General features: G+C 38.3%; 1 protein-coding gene across 2 annotated transcripts in view; it reads right to left on the bottom strand.

The window, feature by feature from the left end:
- The window catches only part of tonsl (tonsoku-like, DNA repair protein), a 112,437-nt gene that overhangs the window by 13,180 nt on the left and 73,488 nt on the right, over positions 1–25,769 (bottom strand). For both annotated transcript variants that reach the window (XR_005630667.1, XM_039736657.1), the window contains exons 22-26: positions 17,889–17,967; positions 12,045–12,355; positions 8,210–8,381; positions 6,482–6,657; positions 3,920–3,993 (exon numbers count right to left, since the gene is read on the bottom strand). Coding sequence is in view for 1 of the 2 variants with exons in the window: in XM_039736657.1 (XP_039592591.1) it covers positions 3,920–3,993; positions 6,482–6,657; positions 8,210–8,381; positions 12,045–12,355; positions 17,889–17,967 (812 nt within the window). In the remaining variant the exon portion in view is untranslated. The remainder of the gene's footprint in view (positions 1–3,919; positions 3,994–6,481; positions 6,658–8,209; positions 8,382–12,044; positions 12,356–17,888; positions 17,968–25,769) is intronic.

Raw genomic sequence — 25,769 nt, forward strand, 5'->3', positions numbered from 1 at the left:
TTAATGTTTTACTGTTTAATAACTTATAGACTACATTTTATTATTTTTCCCTTGCACTCAGTGTCCAAAGCTATACACACACATATAGACACATACATATATATACCTGTTTGTATGTATGTGTATTATATATATATAAAAAACATATACATACCTATCTACATCATATACACACACACAAATTATATAATTATATATATATATATATATATATATATATATATATATATATATATATATGTGTGTGTGTGTGTGTGTGTGTGTGTGTGTGTGTGTGTGTATGTATGTATGTATATATGTAGATATGTATATAGATATGTATATATGTATATAGATATGAAGATATGTATGTGTATATATGTATATACACTCACCTAAAGGATTATTAGGAACACCTGTTCAATCTCTCATTAATGCAATTATCTAATCAACCAATCATATGGAAGTTGCTTCAATGCATTTAGGGGTGTGGTCCTGGTCAAGACAATCTCCTGAACTCCAAACTGAATGTCAGAATGGGAAAGAAAGGAGGTTTAAGCAATTTTGAGGATGGCATGGTTGTTGGTGCCAGATGGGCCGGTCTGAGTATTTCACAATCTGCTCAGTTACTGGGATTTTCACGCACAACCATTTCTAGGGTTTACAAAGAATGGTGTGAAAAGGGAAAAACATCCAGTATGTGGCAGTCCTATGGGCGAGAATGCCTTTTTGATGCTAGAAGTCAGAGGAGAATGGGCCGACTGATTCAAGCTGATAGAAGAGCAACTTTGACTGAAATAACCACTCGTTACAACCGAGGTATGCAGCAAAGCATTTGTGAAGCCACAACACGCACAACCTTCAGGCGGATGGGCTACAACAGCAGAAGACCTCACCGGGTACCACTCATCTCCACTACAAATTGGAAAAAGAGGCTACAATTTGCACGAGCTCACCAAAATTGGACAGTTGAAGACTGGAAAAATGTTGCCTGGTCTGATGAGTCTCGATTTCTGTTGAGACATTCAAATGGTAGAGTCAGAATTTGGCGTAAACAGAATGAGAACATGGATCCATCATGCCTTGTTACCACTGTGCAGGCTGGTGGTGGTGGTGTAATGGTGTGGGGGATGTTTTCTTGGCACACTTTCGGCCTCTTAGTGCCAATTGGGCATCGTTTAAATGCCACGGGCTACCTGAGCATTGTTTCTGACCATGTCCATCCCTTCATGACCACCATGTACCCATCCTCTGATGGCTACTTCCAGCAGGATAATGCACCATGTCACAAAGCTTGAATCATTTCAAATTGGTTTCTTGAACATGACAATGAGTTCACTGTACTAAAATGGCCCCCACAGTCACCAGATCTCAACCCAATAGAGCATCTTTGGGATGTGGTGGAACGGGAGCTTCGTGCCCTGGATGTGCATCCTACAAATCTCCATCAACTGCAAGATGCTATCCTATCAATATGGGCCAACATTTGTAAAGAATGCTTTCAGCACCTTGTTGAATCAATGCCACGTAGAATTAAGGCAGTTCTGAAGGCGAAAGGGGGTCAAACACGGTATTAGTATGGTGTTCCTAATAATCCTTTAGGTGAGTGTATGTATGTATATATACATACATTATATATATATTTATTTATTTATTTATTTATATATGATTTAGATTGGAATATAAGTAACAAGCTGCTTAAGTTTGCAGACGATACCAAGATAGGTGGATTGGCAGATAATTTGGAATCCGTTATATCATTACAGAAGGACTTGGACAGCATACAGGCTTGGGCAGATGAAATTTAATGTCAGTAAATGTAAAGTATTAAAGAATTACACAAAGGAAGTAAAAATGTTAGGTCTGAATACACAATGGGCGGTCTGAAAATTTAGAGTACACCTCATGAGAAGGATTTAGGAGACATAGTGGACTCTAAGCTATCGACTTCCCGACACTGTTCAGAAGCCATTAAGAAGGCTAACAGAATGTTAGGTTACATAGCACGATGTGTGGAGTACAAGTCCAAGGGGGTTATGCTCAACCTTTATAATGCAGTGGTAAGGCCTTGAGTATTGTGTGCAGTTTTGGTCTCCAGGCTACTTAAAGGACATAACAGCACTAGAAAAGTTCCAGAGAAGAGCGATTAGGCTGATTTCAGGGCTACAGGGGTTGAATTATGAGGAAAGATTAAAAGAGCTGAGTCTGTACAGTTTAAGCAAAAGAAGATTAAAAGGTGACATGATTGAAGTGTTTAAAATTATGAAGGGAATTAGTACAATGGATCGAGACTGTTATTTTAAAATTAGTTCATCAAGAACACGGGGACACAGTTGGAAACTTGTTAAGGGTAAATTTTGCAAACACCAGGAAGTTTTTCTTTGCTCAAAGAATGATATACACTTAGAATAAGCTACCAAGTAGTGTGGTAGACAGTAACACGTTAGGGACTTTCAAAACTCGACTTGATGTTTTTTTTTGGAAGAAATTAGTGGATAGGACTGGCGAGTTTTGTTGGGCTGAATGGCCGGTCTTGTCTAGAGTGTTCTAATGAATGGTACTCTTGGATCCCTGGTACTGTATCTGAACATGTTACTAAAACATCACTTACAGACTACCTGAAATTAGTGTAGTTTTAAGCATTGATTACTGAATATTATGAATGCTGGTCAACTGTTGGCTTGTTTCACATCTCATTTCTGTTTGGCTGTCATTTAATGAAGAAAAGAATCAATTCACAGGACAGAATCTTTAAAAACAGGGCGATCAAAATGAAGGGCAAAGGAGTTAATTAGCAGTGAAAACTGGTCACTGATTAGGAAAAGGGTTAGAATGAAAACCTGAAGCCACTGCGGCCCACCAGGACTGTTCGACACCCCTGGTCTAGAGCACAATGTGTACTTATTTTACAAAGCAGTACTCAATAAGACATATGACTAATTTCTAGAGTTTAACAGTCAGTTCACACCTAAGAAGTAGGTGTTATGTGAGAAGTGTAACTTTTTCAGAATGCAGTGTTAAATTATACATTTCCTGTATTGCTTGTGGCCACCCAACTTTAGAGAAGACTAGGAGGGGAACATTCATAGGTTCATTGTGTCAATATTGTCACATGTACAGAGTACAGTGGAAATTTTCCTTGCATGTGCTAATCAACAAGCAAAAAATGCTTGCCTAATATTTTAAATTCACCAGCAATCCTTGTCCATCCTCATTCCTTTTGGTCAGCTCTCTGAAGTCTTCACATTGCCTGCTGAATGGCAACATGCGTTGCACCTACTAAAGCAACTATCTTTTTTACATGAAATGTTAAGTTCTGTGCCTGACAAGAAACCCAATCTGCAGTAAATGCATGTGATCAAGGAAAACAGGTATATGATGGATGGTGTGCTAGGCTGAAATCAAAACAGAAAAACAGATTTGTGAAATTTCACTATCAAAGAGTTAATTTAAGTGTGACTGTGCACATGAGTAGGCCCCGAAATGGACTGGCATCTTCTCTAGGTCTTGTTCCTATGCTGCGTCAATTCTGCTGGAAATGGTTTTGGTCCCCTGCAACCTTGAACTAGATTAAGGGGGCTTCAGGAAATTACGAGATGTTTATTTTATAATGTAGTATGTTACCTTGCCCTTATGAATATCTGAAATATCTACTAGTAGGCTTGCCTGGGAATTTGTGATGTAAAAATGTAAACACTAAGAATTGTAGTGAAAACAAGAAATGCTATCATTTGACAGCACACTCCTATCAAAATTAGAAGATGCACAATTCGTTCTGGCTGATATAGCATAAACATACAACAGAAACATTTTTTTCTCCCAAAAGTGACCACAGGTTTTATACACAAAAAAAGAACAAAAGAATGGCTATTAAACATGGCTGAAAGAAAGTGAAATTTATACAAAAAGCACTAGTGGAATGTCCATTATCATTACTGACCTGACAAGTGTGCAAATGTCTGAGTCCGACAGTCCATTCCCAGCCAGGCTCAGGTGGGTCAAGGAGCAGCCCTCCTATAAAATAGGATTCAGAATCAGAATTCTAGCATGTGGCACTGCCACTTATTGGTGTCTTCCTTTAGAAAACCTTATTTTTTTCTTTTGGTGGAGCAGAAAACACAATGGAAAGGCAATCAGCAAAAATTAGACTACCGTAAGGGATTAACAGGTTCATGAAGAGTGGCTAAAAGAAGGCCAATATCAATGACTGAGCCATTGGTTCTTTGATTTACTCATTTTCTAACCTGTTTAACAAGTTCACTATAGCATGGAGGTAGTGTTAATCATGGTGGTACTGAGCAAAAGCATTGTGCCAAGGCCTAACATAATACGGCAGTCGTCAGTAAGCATGAAAAAATGTAGGGTACTTGGAGAGAAAAACCTTACAGACGTGGGCAGGATGTGCACAGTCTACACATCTAGTCACTGGGCTGTGCATAACAACTAAACTGTGGCACTTTGAAGCAACAGAAACACTAAACACTGTCTCAACATAAGGTTGGTGTTATCTGAAAGGCCATTTTCATAATGTGAAGTAATAATAAATTAACATTTTAATAAGCCCTGTCAAAGTTGACACTAGAATTACCAGAGCCTATGATGAAAAAACTCGATCCGTCCCACCTTAAAACGCTTCGCACCTCTCCATCAGCGTCTTTTGTCATGTAAATATGTCGATATCACATCCCCCACCCCGTGCAATTTTCTCAGCTCAAGTCTGTTTACCTGCGCATCAGTTGCTTAGAGTTGTATAGAGTGAGAAGTCAAGCAAAATCACACCTTTTATAAATACTATATCGTTATTTGGAACACTTGCATTTCATGTGTGTTCCATATCTACAATGATCTATGTAAACACATCGTTAAAACAGAAATGTTTTTCATGTTTTAGTAATAATTGACAAAATGTAGACATGAAGTGTATAATGTGTGAAGCCTGAAGTCCAAATATCAAAGAAACACTTTCACAAATATAACAAAACAAGTGCGCTTTTATTCAAAAATATAATTGCAGAAAAAAACCCACGTTAGGGTGCGACAATGATGCATTCAATGATGACCGGTTCAGTGGCGAAACGGTATCAACTGTTGACTGGTAATGAAAACTTCACAGGTTCGATCCCAGATGAGTCCGTTTTGAGAAATGAGCTGCTCGTATTCTTACTATTTTAGAATAAAAATATACATTTGATTCCAGTCTGTAACAGCCGGTGTAATTTATGATACTTGTAAAGGTTAGCTTTGTTTTTTTTTAGTTTTATTCTCTCAGTCATGTTCACAATCCCACCCCCCCTCGCATTTGACAGTGCTGTTTTCACATAAAGACGTGCTATAACAGAGGTGAACTCAGATCATGACGACACTTCTACATCGGAGCAAGAATGCACTTTTGCCATCGCTGTACTTTGTATATGTACATGGGAAGCTCTGCACTCTATTTGTGACTTTACCCTGTAAGAAGTAAGTAAATAGATAAAGGTAAATAACAATCAATATCTTGAGAAGTACAAATAATAGTTTGTTGAATGTTTCCAGGCATAAGTAGTCTGACCTATCATGAGTGCGCTAAATGGCAATAAATACACGACAAGGCATATATAATTACACAATGAGTCTCCGCAGTTAAAAAGAAGCACACTCTTGCTGTTCTATTCAAATTGAGTATAAGGCAGAGATGTTTCTATAATAATTCCATCGTTATGTTGTGGGTTACACATTAAATGTAAAATAAACATGTTAAATAAACTATTTGCAAACTGCATTCCTGTTTTGAAACTTCTTTCACGAAATAAAAGAAAACAGTGTGGTTGTTTGCCTTCAACTTGGCAGTCACTCTATAGAGGTCATGAAGTAGCTAGACAGAGTGGTGCCCACCACATCAGAAATCAAGGCCAAAGACTATTTGTTAATCTAGCACGGCATAATCTGGCTAGAATTGCTGTACTGAAAGCAATCAATGGGTTTGGCTCAACATGCTATGCCAGATCAGGGGTTAACGGGATGAACTAACGCCTTTTCTCCTTCCTCTTCAAATCCTCCAAACAGACGCCTGCTTAACTCCACCTCAACTTCCAGAACCCACCCTATTACTGATCTCATTTCCAGTTCCAAACCCCCTGGACACACCCCTTCTTCCTTAGCAGCTATAAAAGCAGCCACTTTTCCTTCTCTAGCGAGTCCCGTTTTGGACTTGGTCTGAAGAGACTACTCAGCGTCACTTATATATAGTGAATTACTGGTGTTTTCTTTTCTGCTAGGATCTGAATATGTGTGGTGGAATCCCAAACCTTTTATCATGTTTCTCTTGTTTCTCTACATATGGTAAGGTTGCATCTGATAATTCCTGCTGTGTATGTTTCTTGAGACTGTTACATTGCATTTTTCCTGGAAACATGGGGAGTGTCACATTTAGCTCAGCTTTTGAAAGTTCTATCACTTACTTAGGGATTTCAACTCCTGTAATTAACACAGAAACAGTGACCTATAGGCGACATCACATTACCTGCGACAAGTAGGATGAGAGCAGCTCTATAACTGCTTGCCCCTCAGGTTCTTTGCATGTTCCACTTAGCTGCAAATGCGTCACAGAATGCTTGGGTAACATTTTCAGAAGCAGTCCAATACCTGCAGAGCCCAATCTGTTGTTGGATAAACAGATTGACTTCAGGTGTCCACTCCCTTAAAAGAGAAGACAACAAAACATTTGTTTTCAACAGCGAGTACTGCATAACTGTTGCTGCTGGTCATAAGATAATGGGTCTGAAGTGCAGATAACAACATGGCCTGGTGAGTAAGGAGGAAAAACTAAGGTCACAAGTTCAAATGTTAACCCTCTCTAAGCACTGAATAACTACTGTACATTAATACCATGTTATTTCTAGCAAGTACTAAAAGAAGGTACAACTGACAAAATAAAGACCATTTGCTGGTATATTATTCTCATCCAACCATGCAACCATTTTCAAACTTCAGGTCAGGTCACGTCAGGTCAGGTCAGGACAGGTTGGGGAGCATGCTCTGGTACAGCACAATGCTGCACTGACCACACAACAAAACAGCTCGGGATCCTGGTTGGCAACCCCCCCAGACAGATACACAGTCCAGCCCCACTTTCCAGGAATGACCCTCTATCTGCCATAGCCAGGTGCTACGTGGGCGTCCCCTTGGCCTGGTCCATCCACTCGGGTCCCCAACAATGAGGATCGTGCGAGCTGGATCACCTTCAGGGAAACGAGCCACATGGCTATAGTGCCATAACTGACGCTTCCTCACAATGCAGGTAATGTTCCTCATCCAAGACCCCATGAGCAACCACTCATTGGACACAAAGTCAAACCGGCGGTACCCAAGGATTCTCCGAAGAGACACAGTACCAAAAGGAGTCCAGTCTTGGTTTCAGGTCACGGGATAGCATCCAGGTCTCGTAACCATATAGCAAAACAGGAAGCACCAGGACTCTAGATTTAGACCTTCACCCTTTTGCAAAGATATTGGGAGCACCATACACCCCTTTCAAGCAACTTCATGCTCTTCCAGTTCGTCTACTGACTTCATAGAAACAGTCACCAGAGACACGAATGTCGCTACCAAAGTAAGTAACCCTCTTGACGAGGTTGACACTCTCTTCGCAGACAGACAAACTGTCAATGCCTGTGCTCAAGAGGTCAAATTCAAACCTGCTTAACCAAATTAATGGGTGAAAGAACACCGCCAACACACCCAAGGTGGGAGCCAGCACATTAAAGTTCACAGTTATGCACATATACAAACATACACTCTCTCTGTCTCTCACACACACACAAATGACCAACAAATTCAGAGTAAATCAATTGTGTACATATTTAGAAGATGGGAAGAAATTGCACAACTTAAATTACAACCTATGCAACCATAGAGAAACATACACACTGGACATAAACAGTGATCTAGCTGGGAAGCAACTGTCAGCTCTTTATTTGAAGAAAAATAAAACTGACTGAAAATGTTAATTGGGCATTCCTTTATTTTTATGACTGGCTTTATTTAAAGCAATTACCATTTTTTATTTGCATATTAGTTAAGGACTGACAATCCAGCAAACCTCCGAAAATGAATGTTCAGAAAGGCAGACCGCAGATTTCATACTTTGTTCAAGTAGATTATATATAACTATATCCTTTTCCACCTTTAAATTAAGAAGATGACACATGGATACTTTTTTTTCCTTCTTTATATGTGTAATATCTTTTACCTGAAAGTGCACCAGCCAGCATGGAATGGTGCTGCTGGAGAAAGCGAGTACTCAGAGCACAGCCTTGTAGTTTCAGAGTGGTGAGCAAGGGGCAGGATGCAACCAGAGATGACAGAGGCTGAGACATGTTGTCACCCAGAGGATTGAAGCTCAAATTCACTTCTTCCAAATTCTAGAACAGATGCAAGAGACACTAGCAAAAGTCACAAAGGCCAAGCTTATTATGAATATAAATTTTATACTGCATGGGCATAAAGATGGCCACACTGTTAACCATCCAACATCACAGTGATTTTCCTGGCTAGAAAGTGACCAGCATATTAAATGCAGAGGATGAGTATGTGTGAAATCTCCGTCTATGAAGCTGTCATTTCATTGCACTACATCACACTTTCAATTCTCAGAGCACTGGGTTGCAAGACAATACAACAAGGCTAAAAGCTGTGCCCTCATTAAATTAGCTGATTATGAATTTTAAATTTAACAATGGATTAGTCTTTCTAAAGAAATAAACATGATACATTTTTTATTGCTCACAGTATTGTCTTCTCATGCATTACATTAGAAAAAAAATGACCACAATAAACAGTCTGATGTTTATCATCTAGTTTTCACAGGAAATCCTTATTGATAAACTTCTGGCTTGAGAACATGTTTGATTTTATACTATGATCATTAAGTAGAAAAGATACAGTGAATTCAAGAAATATTCAGACCCCTGCACAATTTCTTTTTGTTGTAGATTGAATTTGAAACAGATAAATTTGCCTTTTTTTTCCAATTAATCTACACTCGGTAATTCGTGACAACAAAGTGAAAACATATTTTCAGAAAGGTCTTCAAATTTATAAAAATAAAAAAAAACACAAATGTCTTAATAATGACCCTTTACTGTGGCATCCAAATGGTGGTAATATGTATCCTGTTTGCTTTAATTCTCCTGTGGCAAACTGAACTGATCAGGCATTATTTAGAAAGACACACACCTTTGCATGTAAGGTCCTACATTTCATACTATATGTCAGGCCAAAAACAAGCCACAGAGTCCGCGGAACTCTCTGCATACGTCCATGATCACATTTTTGTGGGGCATACATCAGAGCAATTGTATAAAACTACTTTGAGTGTTCCCAGGAGCATAGTGGCCTCCAGGATTGTGAAATGTAAGACGTTTGGACCCACCGGCTGTCTGGCCAAACTGAGTAGGGCAAGAAAGGCCTTGGTTAGGGAGGTGACCAAGAATTCAATGGTCACTTGAACAGAGCTTCACAAGGCCACTGCTGAGATGGAAGAACCTGTTAGAAGGATGACCATCTCAGCAGCACTCCATCAATCAGGCGTTTATGGTAGAGTGGCTAGGAAAAAGACAGTCTTGAGTAAATTTTAGGCATATGACAGTGTAAAGAGCTCAAAAGCATTCTGTCTGACGAAGACAAGGCACTGCCCACCACCTACCTAATACCATCCCTACAGTCATACCACAGTGGTGTTACCATCAGGATATGGATTGCTTCTCAGCAGCAGGGACAAGGGAGACCCTTCAGAATTGAGGGAAGCAAGAATATATCCAAATACAGACATGTCCTTGGAGAAAACCTGCTAACCTGCTCCAGAGTGCATACAGCTTTAGACTGGGATGACAGTTTACTTGTGGCATAACAACAAACAGAAGCATACAGTCAAGGCAATGACTGAGTGGTTTCAGGAAAAATCTGACTGTGCTTCAGTGGCCCAACCAAAGCCCAGACTTAAACCCCATAGAATATCTGTGGAGTTTATGATGCTTCCCGTCCAGTCTAATGGAGCTTGAGAGGATCTGGAAGGAAGAATGGAATAAACTATTCAAATTCAGGTGTGGAAAGCTTGTAGAGACTTACACAAGAAGACTCAAAGCTGTAACTGCTGCTAAAGGGGCTTCTAGAAAGTACCAAATTAAGGGTCTGAATACTTACATGAATGAGAGAATTTAATTTTTACAGTCGTATGAAAAGGTTTGGGAACCCCTCTCAGCCTGCATAATAATTTACTTTACTTTCAACTAAAAAGATAGCAGTTTTATGTCTTTCATTTCCTAAGAACATCTGAGTACTGGGGTGTTTTCCGAACAAAGATTTTTAGTGAAGCAGTATTTAGTTGTATAAAATTAAATCAAATGTGAAAAACTGGCTGTGCCAAAATGTGGGTCCCCTTGTAATTTTGCTGATTTGAATGTATGTAATTTCTCAATATTGATTACTTGCAACACCAAATTGGTTGGATTAGCTTGTTAAGCCTTGAACTTCATAGACAGGTGTGTCCAATCATGAGGAAAGGTATTTAAGGTGGCCAATTGCAAGTTGTGCTTCCCTTTGACTCTCTCTGAAGAGTGACAGCATGGCATCTTCAAAGCAACTCTCAAAAGATCTGAAAATAAACATTGTTCGGTATCATGGTTTAGGGGAAGGCTACAAAAAAGCAACCTCCGAGGTTTAAACTGTCAGTTTCAACTGTAAGGAATGTCATCAGGAAATGGAAGGCCACAGGCACAGTTGCTGTTAAACCCAGGTCTGGCAGGCCAAGAAAAATACAGGAGCGGCATATGCGCAGGATTGTGAGAATTGTTACAGACAACCCACAGATCACCTCCAAAGACCTGCAAGAACATCTTGCTGCAGATGGTGTATCTGTACATTGTTCTACAATTCAGCACAATTTGCACAAAGAACATCTATATGGCAGGGTGATGAGAAAGAAGCCCTTTCTGCACTCGTGTCACAAACAGAGTCACTTGTTGTATGCAAATGCTCATTCAGACAAGTCAAATTCATTCTGGAATAAAGTGCTTTGGACTGATGAGACAAAAATTGAGTTATTTAGTCATAACAAAAAGCACTTTCATGGCAGAAGAACAACACTGCATTCCAAGAAAAACACCTGCTACCTACTGTCAAATTTGGTGGAGGTTCCATCATGCTGTGTGGCTAGTTCAGGGACTGGGGCCCTTGTTAAAGTAGAGGGTCGGGTGAATTCAACCCAATATCGGAATCTACAAAGGCATTAATGCAGAGGAAGAAGTACAATGTTCTGTAATGGCCATCACAGTCCTCTGACTTGAATATCATCGAAAATCTAGGGGATGATTTGAAGCAGGCTGTCCATGCTCGGCAGCCATCAAATTTAACTGAACTGGAGAGATTTTGTATGGAAGAATGGTCAACAATACCTCCATCCAGAATCCAGACACTCATCAAAGGCTATAGGAGGCGTCTAGAGGCTGTTCTATTTGCAAAAGGAGGCTCAACTAAGTATTGATGTAATATCTCTGTTAGGGTGCCCAAATTTATGCACCTGTCTAATTTTGTTATGATGCGTATTGCATATTTTCTGTTAATCAAATGAACTTAATGTCACTGCTGAAATACTACTGTTTTTCATAAGTCACGTCATATTAAAAGGAAGTTGCTACTTTGAAAGCTCAGCCAATGATAAACAAAAATCCACAGAATTAGGAGGGGTTCCCAAACTTTTTCATATGACTGTAATTATTAGTAAATTTGTAAACATTTCTAAAATATGCTTTCAGTTTGTGATTATTGGTAAGCAAGTGTAGATTGATGGGGAAAAAAATGACAAATTTATCCAATTAAAATGAAATGTACAATGAATACACTGTGCAGAAAGTTAAAGTTAAGACCATTATCTCAAAATGAAAAGGAAATTGTAAAATGTCCAAAAACTCTGCATGTTCTTAAACATCCAAATTATAATAAAAACAGAAGAATTTAGCATCCATTGTTCTTGTACACACTACTTTTTTTCTATAATGATTATTCAATAAAACATTTTAAATTCTCACCGGAAAGGCTGGCTGCTTGTCATAGTTCTCTATTGTAGAGCAGGCCTGCTTCAGTCCCTCCCCAGTGATATGGTTAGAGGATACATCCAAGAGATGAAGAACTGGCATGGTGGCAGCAGCAGCAAAGAGTTCTCCCATTAATTCATCATTCAGTCTATTTCCAGAGAGGTGGAGCTCCTTGAGGCATGTCTGCAGCTTAAGGCTCCGCAGTAGAGGGGCCAGACACTGAGGCCGAAGACTGAGGTGGGAGATGGAGAAGCAGGGGGTGCTATCCTGGAGGGCGCACACCTTACTGAGTAACTTGTTTTCAGCTAAAAGTGTTGATTGATAAAAAACACATATCAAATAAAATTGAAAAGATCATGCATTTTAAAACACAAACAAAGCTTAGTTGCCACTTCAGTTTGAGACTTGCCATTATGTGCATTTCACCTAAGCAGTAAACTATTTTGGTTATTCTGGCAAAATTGAAGGTGGTACTGGTTACTGATTTGTAAGCCAATTAACTCAAGATTAATGGTGTTTGTACACTTTATCACAATTCCTAAAAGAGGGCAGAATTTCTTTTAGACATCACCATCTCACACAAAGTGAAAAGGTGCTCAATTTATTTATTTCTGAAACTCCTTTACATTCGCAGGGTGTTTTACATTTTTATTCTGAAATGGCACTGACAAAACTTATGAGGTAATCTATACTGCAAAGAGAAGGAAATTTAAAAACTAATGCAAATTGCTTTCCATTTACATTGATCTTAATCATGCACCACAGCTTTATTAACAAATGAAAATGGGGGATCACATGACCTGCAAGACAAGATAGTGGTTTTCGAGTGAGCTCCAACTTCCCCTCCCCTCTAATCCCACATATCTACTTCTCCCCATCACTTTTTCGTTCGAGAGTTTCCAAACCAAAGTATACACTGTATATTAGAGCCTGGTTTATGGACCCCTCTAGTGTTCACCCTACTGCTGCTGCCAAGGGCCCCACTATAAAATCTTTCAAAGTTTCTCACAATGATGGCGTGGGAGCTGGAGACTCCATAATGGCGAACAAACTCTGTGTTGGGGAAGTTTGTGGAAGAGCTGAAACAGAATGTTCTCAAATATACTGAGAAAATGAACCTGTTTATTCCTGAGATCCTATATGGACTTACATGCGGACTTAAATATACTGAAAAAACAATAAGCTAAAATTAAAAACGGAGAGATCGGTTTAATTAAACTGAATGACAAATGCCATAATGAAGAAATCAGTGGTCTGAATAAGAAACTCAAGGCTCTTCAGGATAAAACTGTGGATGTTGAGTACTGATTGTGGCATTCAAATGTGCCACTGATAAACGTGGGAGAATCCATTGAGGGCTCTAATATGATTGCTTTTCTGAAAGGGTCTTTTCCAAAATAGTGTCCATCGATTTGTCACAAAGTTGAAATTGAAAGAGCAGATAGAATTTACATACAGACAACTGATCGTGCTCAACCCTGTCCAATTAACTTTAGGATGTTCTGCTTGTCAGATTGAGATCATATTTTAAAAGAAGCCAGCAAACAAAGGAGAATCATATTTAACAGAAGACAGATACAGTATACTTCTTTGCCAATTACAGTCAACCAACAAGAATCGCTAGGTGGGCCACGAATCCAGTAATCTCTAAAGCCTGTGAAATGGGGATTAACACTTTTCTCTTTTACCCAATGACGATCAAGCTCTCCAAAGAGAACACCCACAAATCCTTCAAAGACCCCAACAAAGCTCTAGCCGTGCTGGATACACTTTCATCCACGGGCAAGTGGCCGGCAGAATCTTCAGGGAACCAACCAGATTAAAGTTTATCAGTTACGTTTCTTTTTTCTTCTTTAAGGCACATTTCGCTCTGGAAATTTATTTCTTGTATTGTTTGCTGTAATATTAGATATGTACAGGTCGATTTTCAAGCTGATTATCTACCTGCCATACAAGGCACATTATGACTGTATATGTGTATGTATATGTGCATATATGTATTGTTGGTCATTGTGCACATTAACTATACACGTGGTAGCTATTTGGCGTGTTCTACTACACCACACATTTGTGTTTGACTATGAAGATTGGACTTGACTCTGTTAACCTATTAATGTATTCAGTTTATTCCAACTTTTGAGTGTTGCTGCTTTATTGATAAGTATTGTGAGATTCAGTAAAGTTACAGTCATACAGTTATGCTCTTCAGTGGGCTTTGTGTGTGTATGTAATATCTTTAGAATGCAAGGGCAGCTCAATGCTTATGTGTTAAGTCGACTTAGATAAGTACATTTGTAACATTTTCTTGGAAAAGTTTTTTTGATGGCAAGGATGAAAATCTGCAAGTTGTTTGTGTTAACAGCTAAATGCCTTTGACTGAGAGTGTCAGGTGCTGGGCTGGGAGTCCATTCCATCTTTTTGCCACAGTATTAAAATGTATCTGTTTGTGGTTAGAAGGAGATAGAGTGGGGTTTCTAGCTGAAAACACATTACTTTAACATGGCCTTTTTATAACTTCACTTTAACTTAATACTCTGTATATTCAATTCATCATAATAACTATTCATAGTGGCTCCAAAATCCGTACTGACCCCTACTCTCTCTTCTGCTTCTTTTTCCGGTTTCTTTGTGGTGGCGGCCTGCGCCACCACCACCTACTCAAAGCATCATGATGCTCCAACATTGATGGACTGAAAGCCAGAAGTCTACATGACCATCATCATCAAGTCCTTCCATGAAAACCCTAAATACAAAGAGGACTGTTTGATTTATGTTAGGTAGATTGCCCAGAGGGGACTGGGCGGTCTCTTGGTCTGGAATCCCTACAGATTTTATTTTTTTCTCCAGCCTCTGGAGTTTTTTTGTTTGTTTTTCTGTCCACCCGCCATCGGACCTTACTTATTCTATGTTAATTAATGTTGACTTATGTTTATTTTTTATTGTGTCTTCTATTTTTCGATTCTTCACTTTGTAAAGCTACATTTTTTTGTATGAAAATGTGCTATATAAATAAATGTTGTTGTTGTTGCTAAAGGGATCCAGGTTGGTCATTCGGTTCCAGTTACTTTAAATACTTTCAGTTATTCTCAATTCCAAACTCCTCCTTTTCTTCTCTCTCCAGGAAAGATCAGCTATTAAAGCATGGAGCTTTGTTCTATCTGCTCCCCTGCCCATACACCCACTAATTAAAATTTGCCTTTGTACTTAGCCATGATTCCAGACCTGCCTCTGACTTGTATGCTACAATGCATAGTGCAGCAGCTAATCCATTAGCTATTCAAAAAGTATGGCAACAGGACTTGTTGTCTAATGAATAGATTTGTTAGGATACCATTTTTGACAACATAAAGGTCTCCTCCAGAAATCCAGATTAGCAGTACCTGCAATTTAGATTTGTTTATCGTACATACAGTGGTGTGAAAAACTATTTGCCCCCTTCCTGATTTCTTATTCTCTTGCATGTTTGTCACACAAAATGTTTCTGATCATCAAACACATTTAACCATTAGTCAAATATAACACAAGTAAAAACAAAATGCAGTTTTTAAATGATGGTTTTTATTATTTAGGGAGAAAAAATCCAAACCTACATGGCCCTGTGTGAAAAAGTAATTGCCCCCTGAACCTAATAACTGGTTGGACCACCCTTAGCAGCAATAACTGCAATCAAGCGTTTGTGATAACTTGCAATAAGTCTTTTACAGCGCTCTGGAGGAATTTTGGCCCACTCATCTTTGCAGAATTGTTGTAATTCAGCTTTATTTGAGGGTTTTCTAGCATGAACCGCCTTTTTAAGGTCATGCCATAGTATCTCAATTGGATTCAGGTCAGGACTTTGACTAGGCCACTCCAAAGTCTTGATTTTGTTTTTCTTCAGCCATTCAGAGGTGGATTTGCTGGTGTGTTTTGGGTCATTGTCCTGTTGCACCACCCAAGATCGCTTCAGCTTGAGCTGACGAACAGATGGCCGGACATTCTCCTTCAGGATTTTTTGGTAGACAGTAGAATTCATGGTTCCATCTATCACAGCAAGCCTTCCAGGTCTTGAAGCAGCAAAACAACCCCAGACCATCACACTACCACCACCATATTTTACTGTTGGTATGATGTTCTTTTTCTGAAATGCTGTGTTCCTTTTACGCCAGATGTAACGGGACAATTGCCTTCCAAAAAGTTCAACTTTTGTCTCATCAGTCCACAAGGTATTTCTCCAAAAGTCTTGGCAATCATTGAGATGTTTCTTAGCAAAATTGAGACGAGCCCTAATGTTCTTTTTGCTTAACAGTGGTTTGCGTCTTGGAAATCTGCCATGCAGGCCGTTTTTGCCCAGTCTCTTTCTTATGGTGGAGTCGTGAACACTGACCTTAATTAAGGCAAGTGAGGCCTGCAGTTCTTTAGATGTTGTCCTGGGGTCTTTGTGACCTCTCGGATGAGTCGTCTCTGCGCTCTTGGGGTAATTTTGGTCGGCCAGCCACTCCTCGGAAGGTTCACCACTGTTCCATGTTTTTGCCATTTGTGGATAATGGCTCTCACTGTGGTTCGCTGGAGTCCCAAAGCTTTAGAAATGGCTTTATAACCTTTACCAGACTGATAGATCTCGATTACTTCTGTTCTCATTTGTTCGTGAATTTCTTTGGATCTTGGCATGATGTCTAGCTTTTGGTCTACTTCTCTGTGTCAGGCAGCTCCTATTTAAGTGATTTCTTGATTGAAACAGGTGTGGCAGTAATCAGGCCTGGGGATGGCTACGGAAATTGAACTCAGGTGTGATACACCACAGTTAGGTTATTTTTTTAACAAGGGGGCAATTACTTTTTCACACAGGGCCATGTAGGTTTGGATTTTTTTCCCCCTAAATAATAAAACCATCATTTAAAACTGCATTTTGTGTTTACTTGTGTTATATTTGACTAATGGTTAAATGTGTTTGATGATCAGAAACATTTTGTGTGACAAACATGCAAAAGAATAAGAAATCAGGAAGGGGGCAAATAGTTTTTCACACCACTGTATATCACACAACGTAAGCGTTTTTTTTTTTTTTAATACAAGTAAGGCTGATTCCTCAGACTGTAATTTCTGACCATCTAAGGTTTATGCATGATTTTTGGGCATGCCCCAGGGTGGCAGAAATGTGAAATCTTGTTGATGAATGCCCTTACCTCCATTCTGGGTTTTCAAATACAGTACCTGTATCACCACAACTACAGTACTGATCTTAGTGGATTTCTCCGTTTATATTTCACCGATATCTCAGCTACACAAACAGGTTATGTCCATCATTTCTATAAAACTTCTACAAGTGTGTCATTGGAGAGACCCAGATAGTGCTTCATTTAGTCACTGGAAGTTTTCATTTTATAATTTGATGCTTTTAGAAGGCTTAGCTTTGAGAATTAATGGGGCTTCAGACAATAGCACTAGAAACTGGGAGGCTAATCACTAAAAAAATGAAAAGCCAACTGTACTGTGTTTAGCTTTTTATTTTTTGTTTCTCTATTATGATTTGCATACTATGGATAATTGCTTCTTTGCTGGCACAGGTGAGTGGGCATTTTGGGGTTCGGGCCATGAAGTCCTGGGAGGTAGGGATTGGGGGGCTGGTGTTTAGATCTCTCGAATGTCTAACATTTATAAGCTAATGATTTATCAAACATAGTTTCTAATTTGTTTTTTGACGTATCTGTAATTTTATATATTTTACATGTTTTCCTGTTTCTACATATATCGTTCTTAATAAATAACTGATCACAAAAAAAAGCAAAACAAATAACTGAAAATTCAGCCTGAACTATAAAAAAAAACAAAAAAAAACAAATTGCAAATCAAACCACTCACCCACTGACTGACTCTGGCAGGCCTTTTGATAACGATCCAATAGAGGAGGAAGATCCCAGGAACGAACATCCGCAAGAACCTGCAAAGATAAAGAAATTATTGAAATATTTCAAATGTAATCCACTTTGACTTGAATTTCTGCACTCGTTTGTCCCCTACCCAAAGTCTTCCAAGCCTGAACGCTAAAAGTATTTTGGAAGTTACTACATCTAGACTTTCCAATTCGTTGTGTTCATGTGAATTTCTGGAAGAGTTTTGGAAGAAAGACGAGATTGCGATTGTTGCCCTCACAAAAAGCAAAGATAAAGCTGTATGTTTTTTTCACAAAAATACAAAGCAAACTAAAAAACACATGATGTGTGTTTTGTATTGTTCAAAAATACAATTTAACTGCAAAAATATAGTTTCTGTTAAAGCTGGATATGTTTTATTGTATAATATTGAAGAATATGAGAGTTGAATATTATGTCTCATCTTATTCATGTACCTTTGCCTTCTATGATTTTGTTCAGTTGGAGTTTCCACTATGAAGGGTGTTCTTGTCAAATATTCCACTGGAAATCTTACTTTCTGTCAACCCAATAGCACATGAACAAAAAGATTACAGGCCAGAGTCTTAAGAGGCAGAAAACTCTGAATATGAGCTAGTCAGTATTAAGCTGAAGGAGATAGCGTATAAATGCAATTCTGAAATTCTTTACTATAAGAAGTGGGAATTTTCTGTATATGTTTGAAAAAAAAAAATCAAGCAGGAAAAAAAAAATTAACTCCTCAGTATGTTGTCTTAAGAACTTTATATGAGCACAATAACAATACACATTAAATATTTCTCACAACATTCACGCATACAGCTCAAAAGCATTACTGGTTCTGACAAAAAAAAAAAAAAACACAACTCTGTCCCACACTTCCATCCTTCTACTTGGGTTGGGACGGAGATAACCTTAGGCCCCATCCACTCTACAATTTTTTGTTTAATAATGCAGATTTATTCTCCATTTTCATCTACACATTTTTTTTCATTTTAAACCCCTGAAATACAGGCTTCTGAAAACACAGCCTCAGTTGTGGTGTGGATGGGCGAAAACACAAGATTGTAATCATGCTCTTATTTGTTCATGCTTACTATGTGGCCCTTCCCTAATTAAATTCTGCTCTATGCAACTTTTTTTATTCCCTGATATGTCACCTTTCCTGGATGAAAACCATATTCCAACATAGTGGGAATAGAAGGGATGCTTTGCATGGTGCTTGTTGTGTTGCTTACCTATGCATCCAAGTTGCATTTTCTTCAGTTTGAATGCCACATACACACGCAAAAGGCAAAAAATGTATTGATCACTGCAGTTTTACGATAAATCCAGTGACTGTCAGCATTGCCATTTCAATCCATCAACTACTGCTGCTTTTGGGTAAGACGTCTATACCACATACATGCCCAGTATCGGCTGATGACGTCATATGTATTTCATGGTCTTCTCAGCATGGATAGAGATACTTTCATAAAAATGTGAAAATTGTAGTGTGGCTAAATTTTAGTTTTGTTTCAAAACACAGATTTTAAATGATAATGTAGTAATGTGGATGTAGCCTTAGAGTGATGAATCTCTGATGCTGTCCTTCCATCATACCGACCTTCCATTAGCTTCCTTGACTGACTAAGAGTTCTTCCACAGGCAGAGTATATTACATTTTCTTTACACTCTAAACAAGTAAAAGCTTGAATAATGCAGATATCAACACAGGGGCATTGAAAAGCAGAACCGTATATAACAGAAAGGAACTTTTTTCTCTTTAAACTTGTACAGCATGCTCACTTAACAACAGCGTCCAAGGGAAGAAAAGTAAGCCTCTTCTCCGTCATCTTAGAGGAGGTAACATATTTCATACAAGTTACACAGTCACAAATAGCATTAAAATAATAAAATAAATTATGTTGACTTTTTTTTACAATATTATGGACAGTTCAACTAGCCAATAAAAAGGACTACTGTATTTTGACTTTGCAAGGTTTAAAGATGGCAAGTGGAAGACAAAAACAATATTTCTTTCACATAATGGTCCTGAAGTGTAAAGAGCAGAAAATAAGGAGATGAAACTCCTTATTTCCATTCTACCTGCAGTTAGATACTATAAAATGTCCCTCAGAGTTTAGTTCTGCAACCAGTTCCTTTTTTTAATCTTCAAGTTGTCATTAGGAGCTTTCATCTGGAAACAAAATTTTATTTTCACTTGTTGGCTAGTGATCCAGCAGTATCTAAACATATAAAATTGTTTTCACGTTTGAAACGGAAATTACGTATGACCACAACCCGAAACGGATATTACGTATGACCACAGAACATATTATAATATACGTGCATATGACCAACAACAGCATAATCTAATCTAAATAAATAAAATTCTTTTCGCGTTTGAAATGGAAATTGCGTATGACCACAGAACATATTATACGCACAACAGGTAACTAACGCTTACATTTTATGCCAAATGTCATTGAGGCAACAATCTTGACAAATGCTGGTAGAGGGATTCGCGTTTGAAACGGAAATTACATATGACTACAGAACATATTATAATGGGCAAACAAAAAATGTAGTTTACCCGAAAGCACTGCAGTAGTACTCAATATATCTTTACTTCTTAAAGTTCACACTGCAGTCAGAATATGAACACTTACTTCCATTACACAGAAATACTGTATTGCTGCAGGAATTAGGAAAAAGATAGTGGTTTAATTTGTCACCACGGAGATGGCAAAATAATATAGGTAAGATCTCTGTTTCACTTTCCGGCTGGAATGACAGATATTTGATGAAATCTGTACATTTATAAACAAGGTTCATAAATCGGCAAAAATCTACATTAACAATTTCTTTTTTTCTGTTGTGGTTTGAAACATGGCCTAAGACTTACTTTCTCCCAAACCCAAGACACCCTTACTGATATAAACATAAATATACCATTTATATACAAAGATATGTATAGACATATAGACAAAAGAAAAGAATAAATACAAAATTATGAAAGATTACTTGAAGTTTTTCACTTCCATAGAAAAAGGCACATGACTTATGCATTCCATCTCTTCTCTTAGACATAACTCTCTCTCTCTTTTTCTCTTACAGAAAATTCATTTGGATAAGATGGTTAGGTTTTTGGCTGGTTATGGAGTTTGTTGTCTGAAAGTGACATTAGCCTCTGCTCTATCTTACCACAGACCCTCAAAAAGAGCTCTCTCCCTCTCTCCGTGTGAGTGTGTGTGTGCATATGAGATGCTGCTCTGCACTTTCTGACTGGAATTAGGAGGAAACTTAGAACACAGTATTATAATTTACCTTTCACAAAGTTATAATCTTTACGTATGGTTATATCAATACCATAATGCATTAGCTGGATTTGTCCCATCTATTAAATTATATTTAACATTTCTCAGAATCAAAGTAGTACTTATGGTTAAGATGAGAGATGCTTTGTTCCCTTCCTGGTTGGCTATCTCCAAACCAGGAACAATTTTCAGAATACTTTCTTTCTTTGTTCAGGGGCTTGTCTCCTTCACCTTTGGCCACTCCTTGTTGCGGGTGGTACTACACTTTCTCTTCAAGTAGATAGCTAGCAAAATAGAAAGCAACCAGCTGGGATGGTGGGTAATCAGTCAGCTCTTGTTGTTAGAACGGCGAATGCAAGGTTTACGTAGGTGTCTCTCTCTCTCGCCCGTGTACTTACTGCCTTTGGCAAAGGTAGACTAATGGCAACCTTGTTCAAACTCCAATACAGACAAGTACAATCCAGCATAGTTGTGGCCACACCCTATTTTTAATTGGTACTGCCTGCGGGCAGCGAGAGTTGGCCAGGTTGAGCTGTAGCTTAGTGAGAATAGCCATTAGTTAGGGTGTTATAAGAGTTTTAAGGGCATGGAGTTCTTGTCATTGGATTGTTGGGTGCACTTAAGCTCATCATATTGGTTGACCACTGGTGCAAGGTTCTGTCCATCAATGTTACTCATCCTTGATTTAGGGTTCCTTGTTCAGAACTTGAGTGTCCAGTTCGTACTTTTTAGAGAGATGTCAGAGGATATTATCTGGTTTGGTATTGATCGTCTTATCAGATAAAGCTGCAGACACTTAATTCCAAAGAATGGCCCAGTCAGGTTAATTTACACTTTTTAGCTGGCAATAAGAGCAACAGGGGATGCACAAACCAGTGTGTTTCTTCGTGCCGGTTCCAAGCCCAGATAAATTGGGAGGGTTACGTCAGGAAGGGTATCCGGTGTAAAATTTTGCCAAATCAATATGCAGACAGGATGGTCCGCTGTGGCGACCCCTGGCGGGGGCAGCCACAAAAAAGAAAAACAATAAGAGTGTCTGGCAGCAGCTTGCTAAACTAGGGCTTGGGTGCCAGCCTGGAAAAATGGATAATGCCAGTCTATCCTATTAAGAGACATAGTTGAAAGCCATATGTCCTGCAAACTCTGAAATAACATTTTTGTCATTATTCGAGAAGTTCCATCTGTCTTAGCATTTAAATTAAAGCTAAAGACCCATTATTAAAGCAATGCATAATCTTGATGATGTTACATTACATACACTATTCAAATTTTCTTTTTAATAGTTATGACACTCATTACGATTACCTGTTACCAAGTCTTTAGTATTATGTTTTTTTTGTCAGTGTCTAGCTGGCAGTACTTAAATGTGGAATGGGACCTCAAAGCAAACACCTCATTAACAATAACAATCTTGACCTTTGTTAAATTATATTATTTTTGTTGACATTAGCCCCTATTATGTTAACTTACGAAACTGGATTAAGTGGGTTTGAAAGTATAAATATTTACAGTACTTTGTATTCTGTAATATGCAGGAAGGTCAGCCAGGCTACTGATTTTGACCTGCCTTTGTACTAATGCGAATCTACTCCAGTTATTTTCCTTGAAAATGGCGATAAACTCAATTTCACGTTCCCTCTTCCCTAGTCCGGCCAATTTATCTTGGTGGTTTTCAGTCTGTTGGCCAAAGCTCCATAGTATGCTGTGATGGTACTTTGGAGTACAATCAAATTACTATTTTTCTTATAAAAAGACTGTAAAAATATTAACAAAAATGAAATAACATTACTTGCACAGTTTTTTTTTTTTTGTTTTTTAAAACGTCCCTGCAACTCCTTTCTGAAGCTGAAATTTGTATTTATTAAACGGATTCCACCATGTGAAAGTGGTTAATATCTGGGTGTCACAAAGTAAAAGATAGAGAAGCTCGTCAATCTGCAAGCTGTGGAAACCGCTCTAATAGTCTTTTAACACTGCAAAGACCAAACAAAGCTAGAAGAAAATACAGCAGTGAATACTTGGCACGAGGCTCCACATACTGTATGGGGAAACTGAAAAGAAGCCTCCACCAGTATATTTTATGTGTTTATTGGTCTTATTAAATGGGGCAGTAAGTCAAACTGGAGACTAAACACAGCAAGTATGTGAAGTACAGTATGTATCCAAGTCGAGCTAATATTTTAAAAACAAAATATTAGATCTGGGAAAAAAAAAATGTTTAAATCTTCTTTAATCCTTTAATCTTTTACTGCAATCAATTAAACTAAAGCTGTTGATGTATCCTATTGTATACCACAGCTTATAACAATACTAATGCTACTACTACAACTAATAATAATAATAATATTAAGCATGGGAAAGGTACTATATAAATAAAATGTATTATTATTGACGCGTGAAGTATTTCAGTAGGTGTCAGAGTGAGAGAGTTCCACTTTTATGTGTTGTGAATAAATCTACAGATATCTTGTGAACAAATTTACAGATATTGCAAATTTTGCAATTGCAAGGGTATGAACCTGATGGTAAAGTAAACAGACTTTCTTCCCTTTAAGTCTTCACCAAATATGTTCTACTGCTAAAGCCATTTTGGTGTTTTAAATGTGTTTGTTTTAAAATGGCACAGAATGATCAAAATGAATGGGATTTTACAATGGCAGGTTGGCACAGTGGTGTTATTATTCACGTGACGGCCACTGCGTTGCTAGCAAAACCTGAACATGGGGAACAGCAACGTTCCAAAAAAATGTCAGAAGATGTTAAAAGCTGGATAATACAGTTAAAACAGCCACATTCATTAAAAAGTTGCATACTCCAATCAAGTTTATTTGAAGTGGGTAGTGATCATATTTAGCTTCTTTTATAAAACAAAGTATGAAGGCTATTTTGGTGCAAGGCTTTTTGAATTGTGAGATGAACTCTCAGACCTAATGTTTTAGCACCTTGCTAAGTGTGCTGGTTATTCTGACATTTTTTGTCATTTCAAGGGAAAATTGTGATGATTCTTTTCACATCCAAAATAAAATCAAGTAAACAAGAATACTGAACAAATTTTTTCAAACAGTTTTCTTCCTGAAATGTTTTTTGATTGTTATCATACAGTAGATAGGTTCAGGCTGAACACAAAATTTCATTTCAGACACTCTCAAGCATAAAATCAGCTTTTATTGAATTTTGCATCTAATCTCTTAATGATGCGGACGCATTGTTTTAGTTCAATTGACCTTGTTTCAGTGCCTGACAATAGTCAGCCAGCATTGGACTGCACTTACCCAGGTACTGCCTTTCCCTCAAGTGGTCCAAGTGTGAATGCAGAAAATTAATCTTTAGTAACATGGTGTACTTCATGGTTTTGTATGCTTAAAGCAGGTTGTCAACCAGCCAGGTGGAATGTAATGCTCTGTAGTACTGTAGATTTATACTTCTATAACAAAAATAGGTAACTGCAATAAACGTTACATGACAGGAAAATTTAAAGGTGAATTTTGTGAACAGCAGGCTAAAATCTAAGCCACACCCAAATGTTTTCAGGAAGCAAAACGTTCATTTTCAAGTGCAATGAAACTAAAAACGTGGGCCATGCCTATCAACCAATCAACCTACAATTCACTGAAAATTATGACTCACTAAAGAATATGTTCCATTTTAAAAAAAATAAATAATTTTACAGAAAATATATGTATCTACCAGGTTTTGTGGCAGAGATAATTAAGCAGTATGTGCTACATTTGAGTACAATTCCTACTGTAAAGCTGTACTAAGAGGTCCTTGCAAATCTGAGAACAAAGGAGCAAGACAGGCCTGGTAGGCCTATCTTGTGAGACTGCTTAAGTATTTATTTTTTCAAAGAAATTCTTAAGTTTTTGCTTCAAAATCCTTACCTTTAAAAAAAGAATGAGATTTTCAACATGGTTATGGACACCATATTTTTGTGAAATTGGATTTTCTGCTCTGGTGGAAGTGAAGATAATATAGGAAACAGTTAACATGGAACCAGACTTCTGTTTGCAATGTTCCTCACCAAACACCTGCCCTCTCAGTGTGGTTTATTAGATATATTGAACATTATGCACTGTGATATAGCTGGTCCGTGGCTCAGAATAACAGGCCAGTTTCAAATAAATAATCGCCGCACTCGTGGCTTAAAGTGGGGGCGTGATAGTGTGGCCGGGGTGGTTCTGGGCGTGGGTGTTTCTACACTGAACTGCACAGGTGTGGGATCACCCATGTCTGTGACTGATACCGGGAGCTGCTAATCACCACACCTGTGCCACATCCCCGTTATATGGAGTTTAATGTAGGCAAAGGAGCTGGTGAGTGAGTGAATAAGGGAGTGAGTGAAAGCAGGCTCGCTGTAATAATGAGAGGCAGCTGGGAAGCGAGCCCTAGCAACCTACTCTTTTTGAACAATGCTCAGGGATCTTTTATGACTAGAGAGAGTCAGGACTTTGGTTTTACATCTCATTCAAAGGATGGCACAATTTTCACAGCACAGTATGTCCATCACTGCACTGGGACAATGGGATCCACATACAAAGCACAGGTTAAAAGAT

Source organism: Polypterus senegalus, chromosome 15 (genome assembly GCF_016835505.1).
Source record: "Polypterus senegalus isolate Bchr_013 chromosome 15, ASM1683550v1, whole genome shotgun sequence".
NCBI classification, from domain to species: domain Eukaryota; kingdom Metazoa; phylum Chordata; class Cladistia; order Polypteriformes; family Polypteridae; genus Polypterus; species Polypterus senegalus.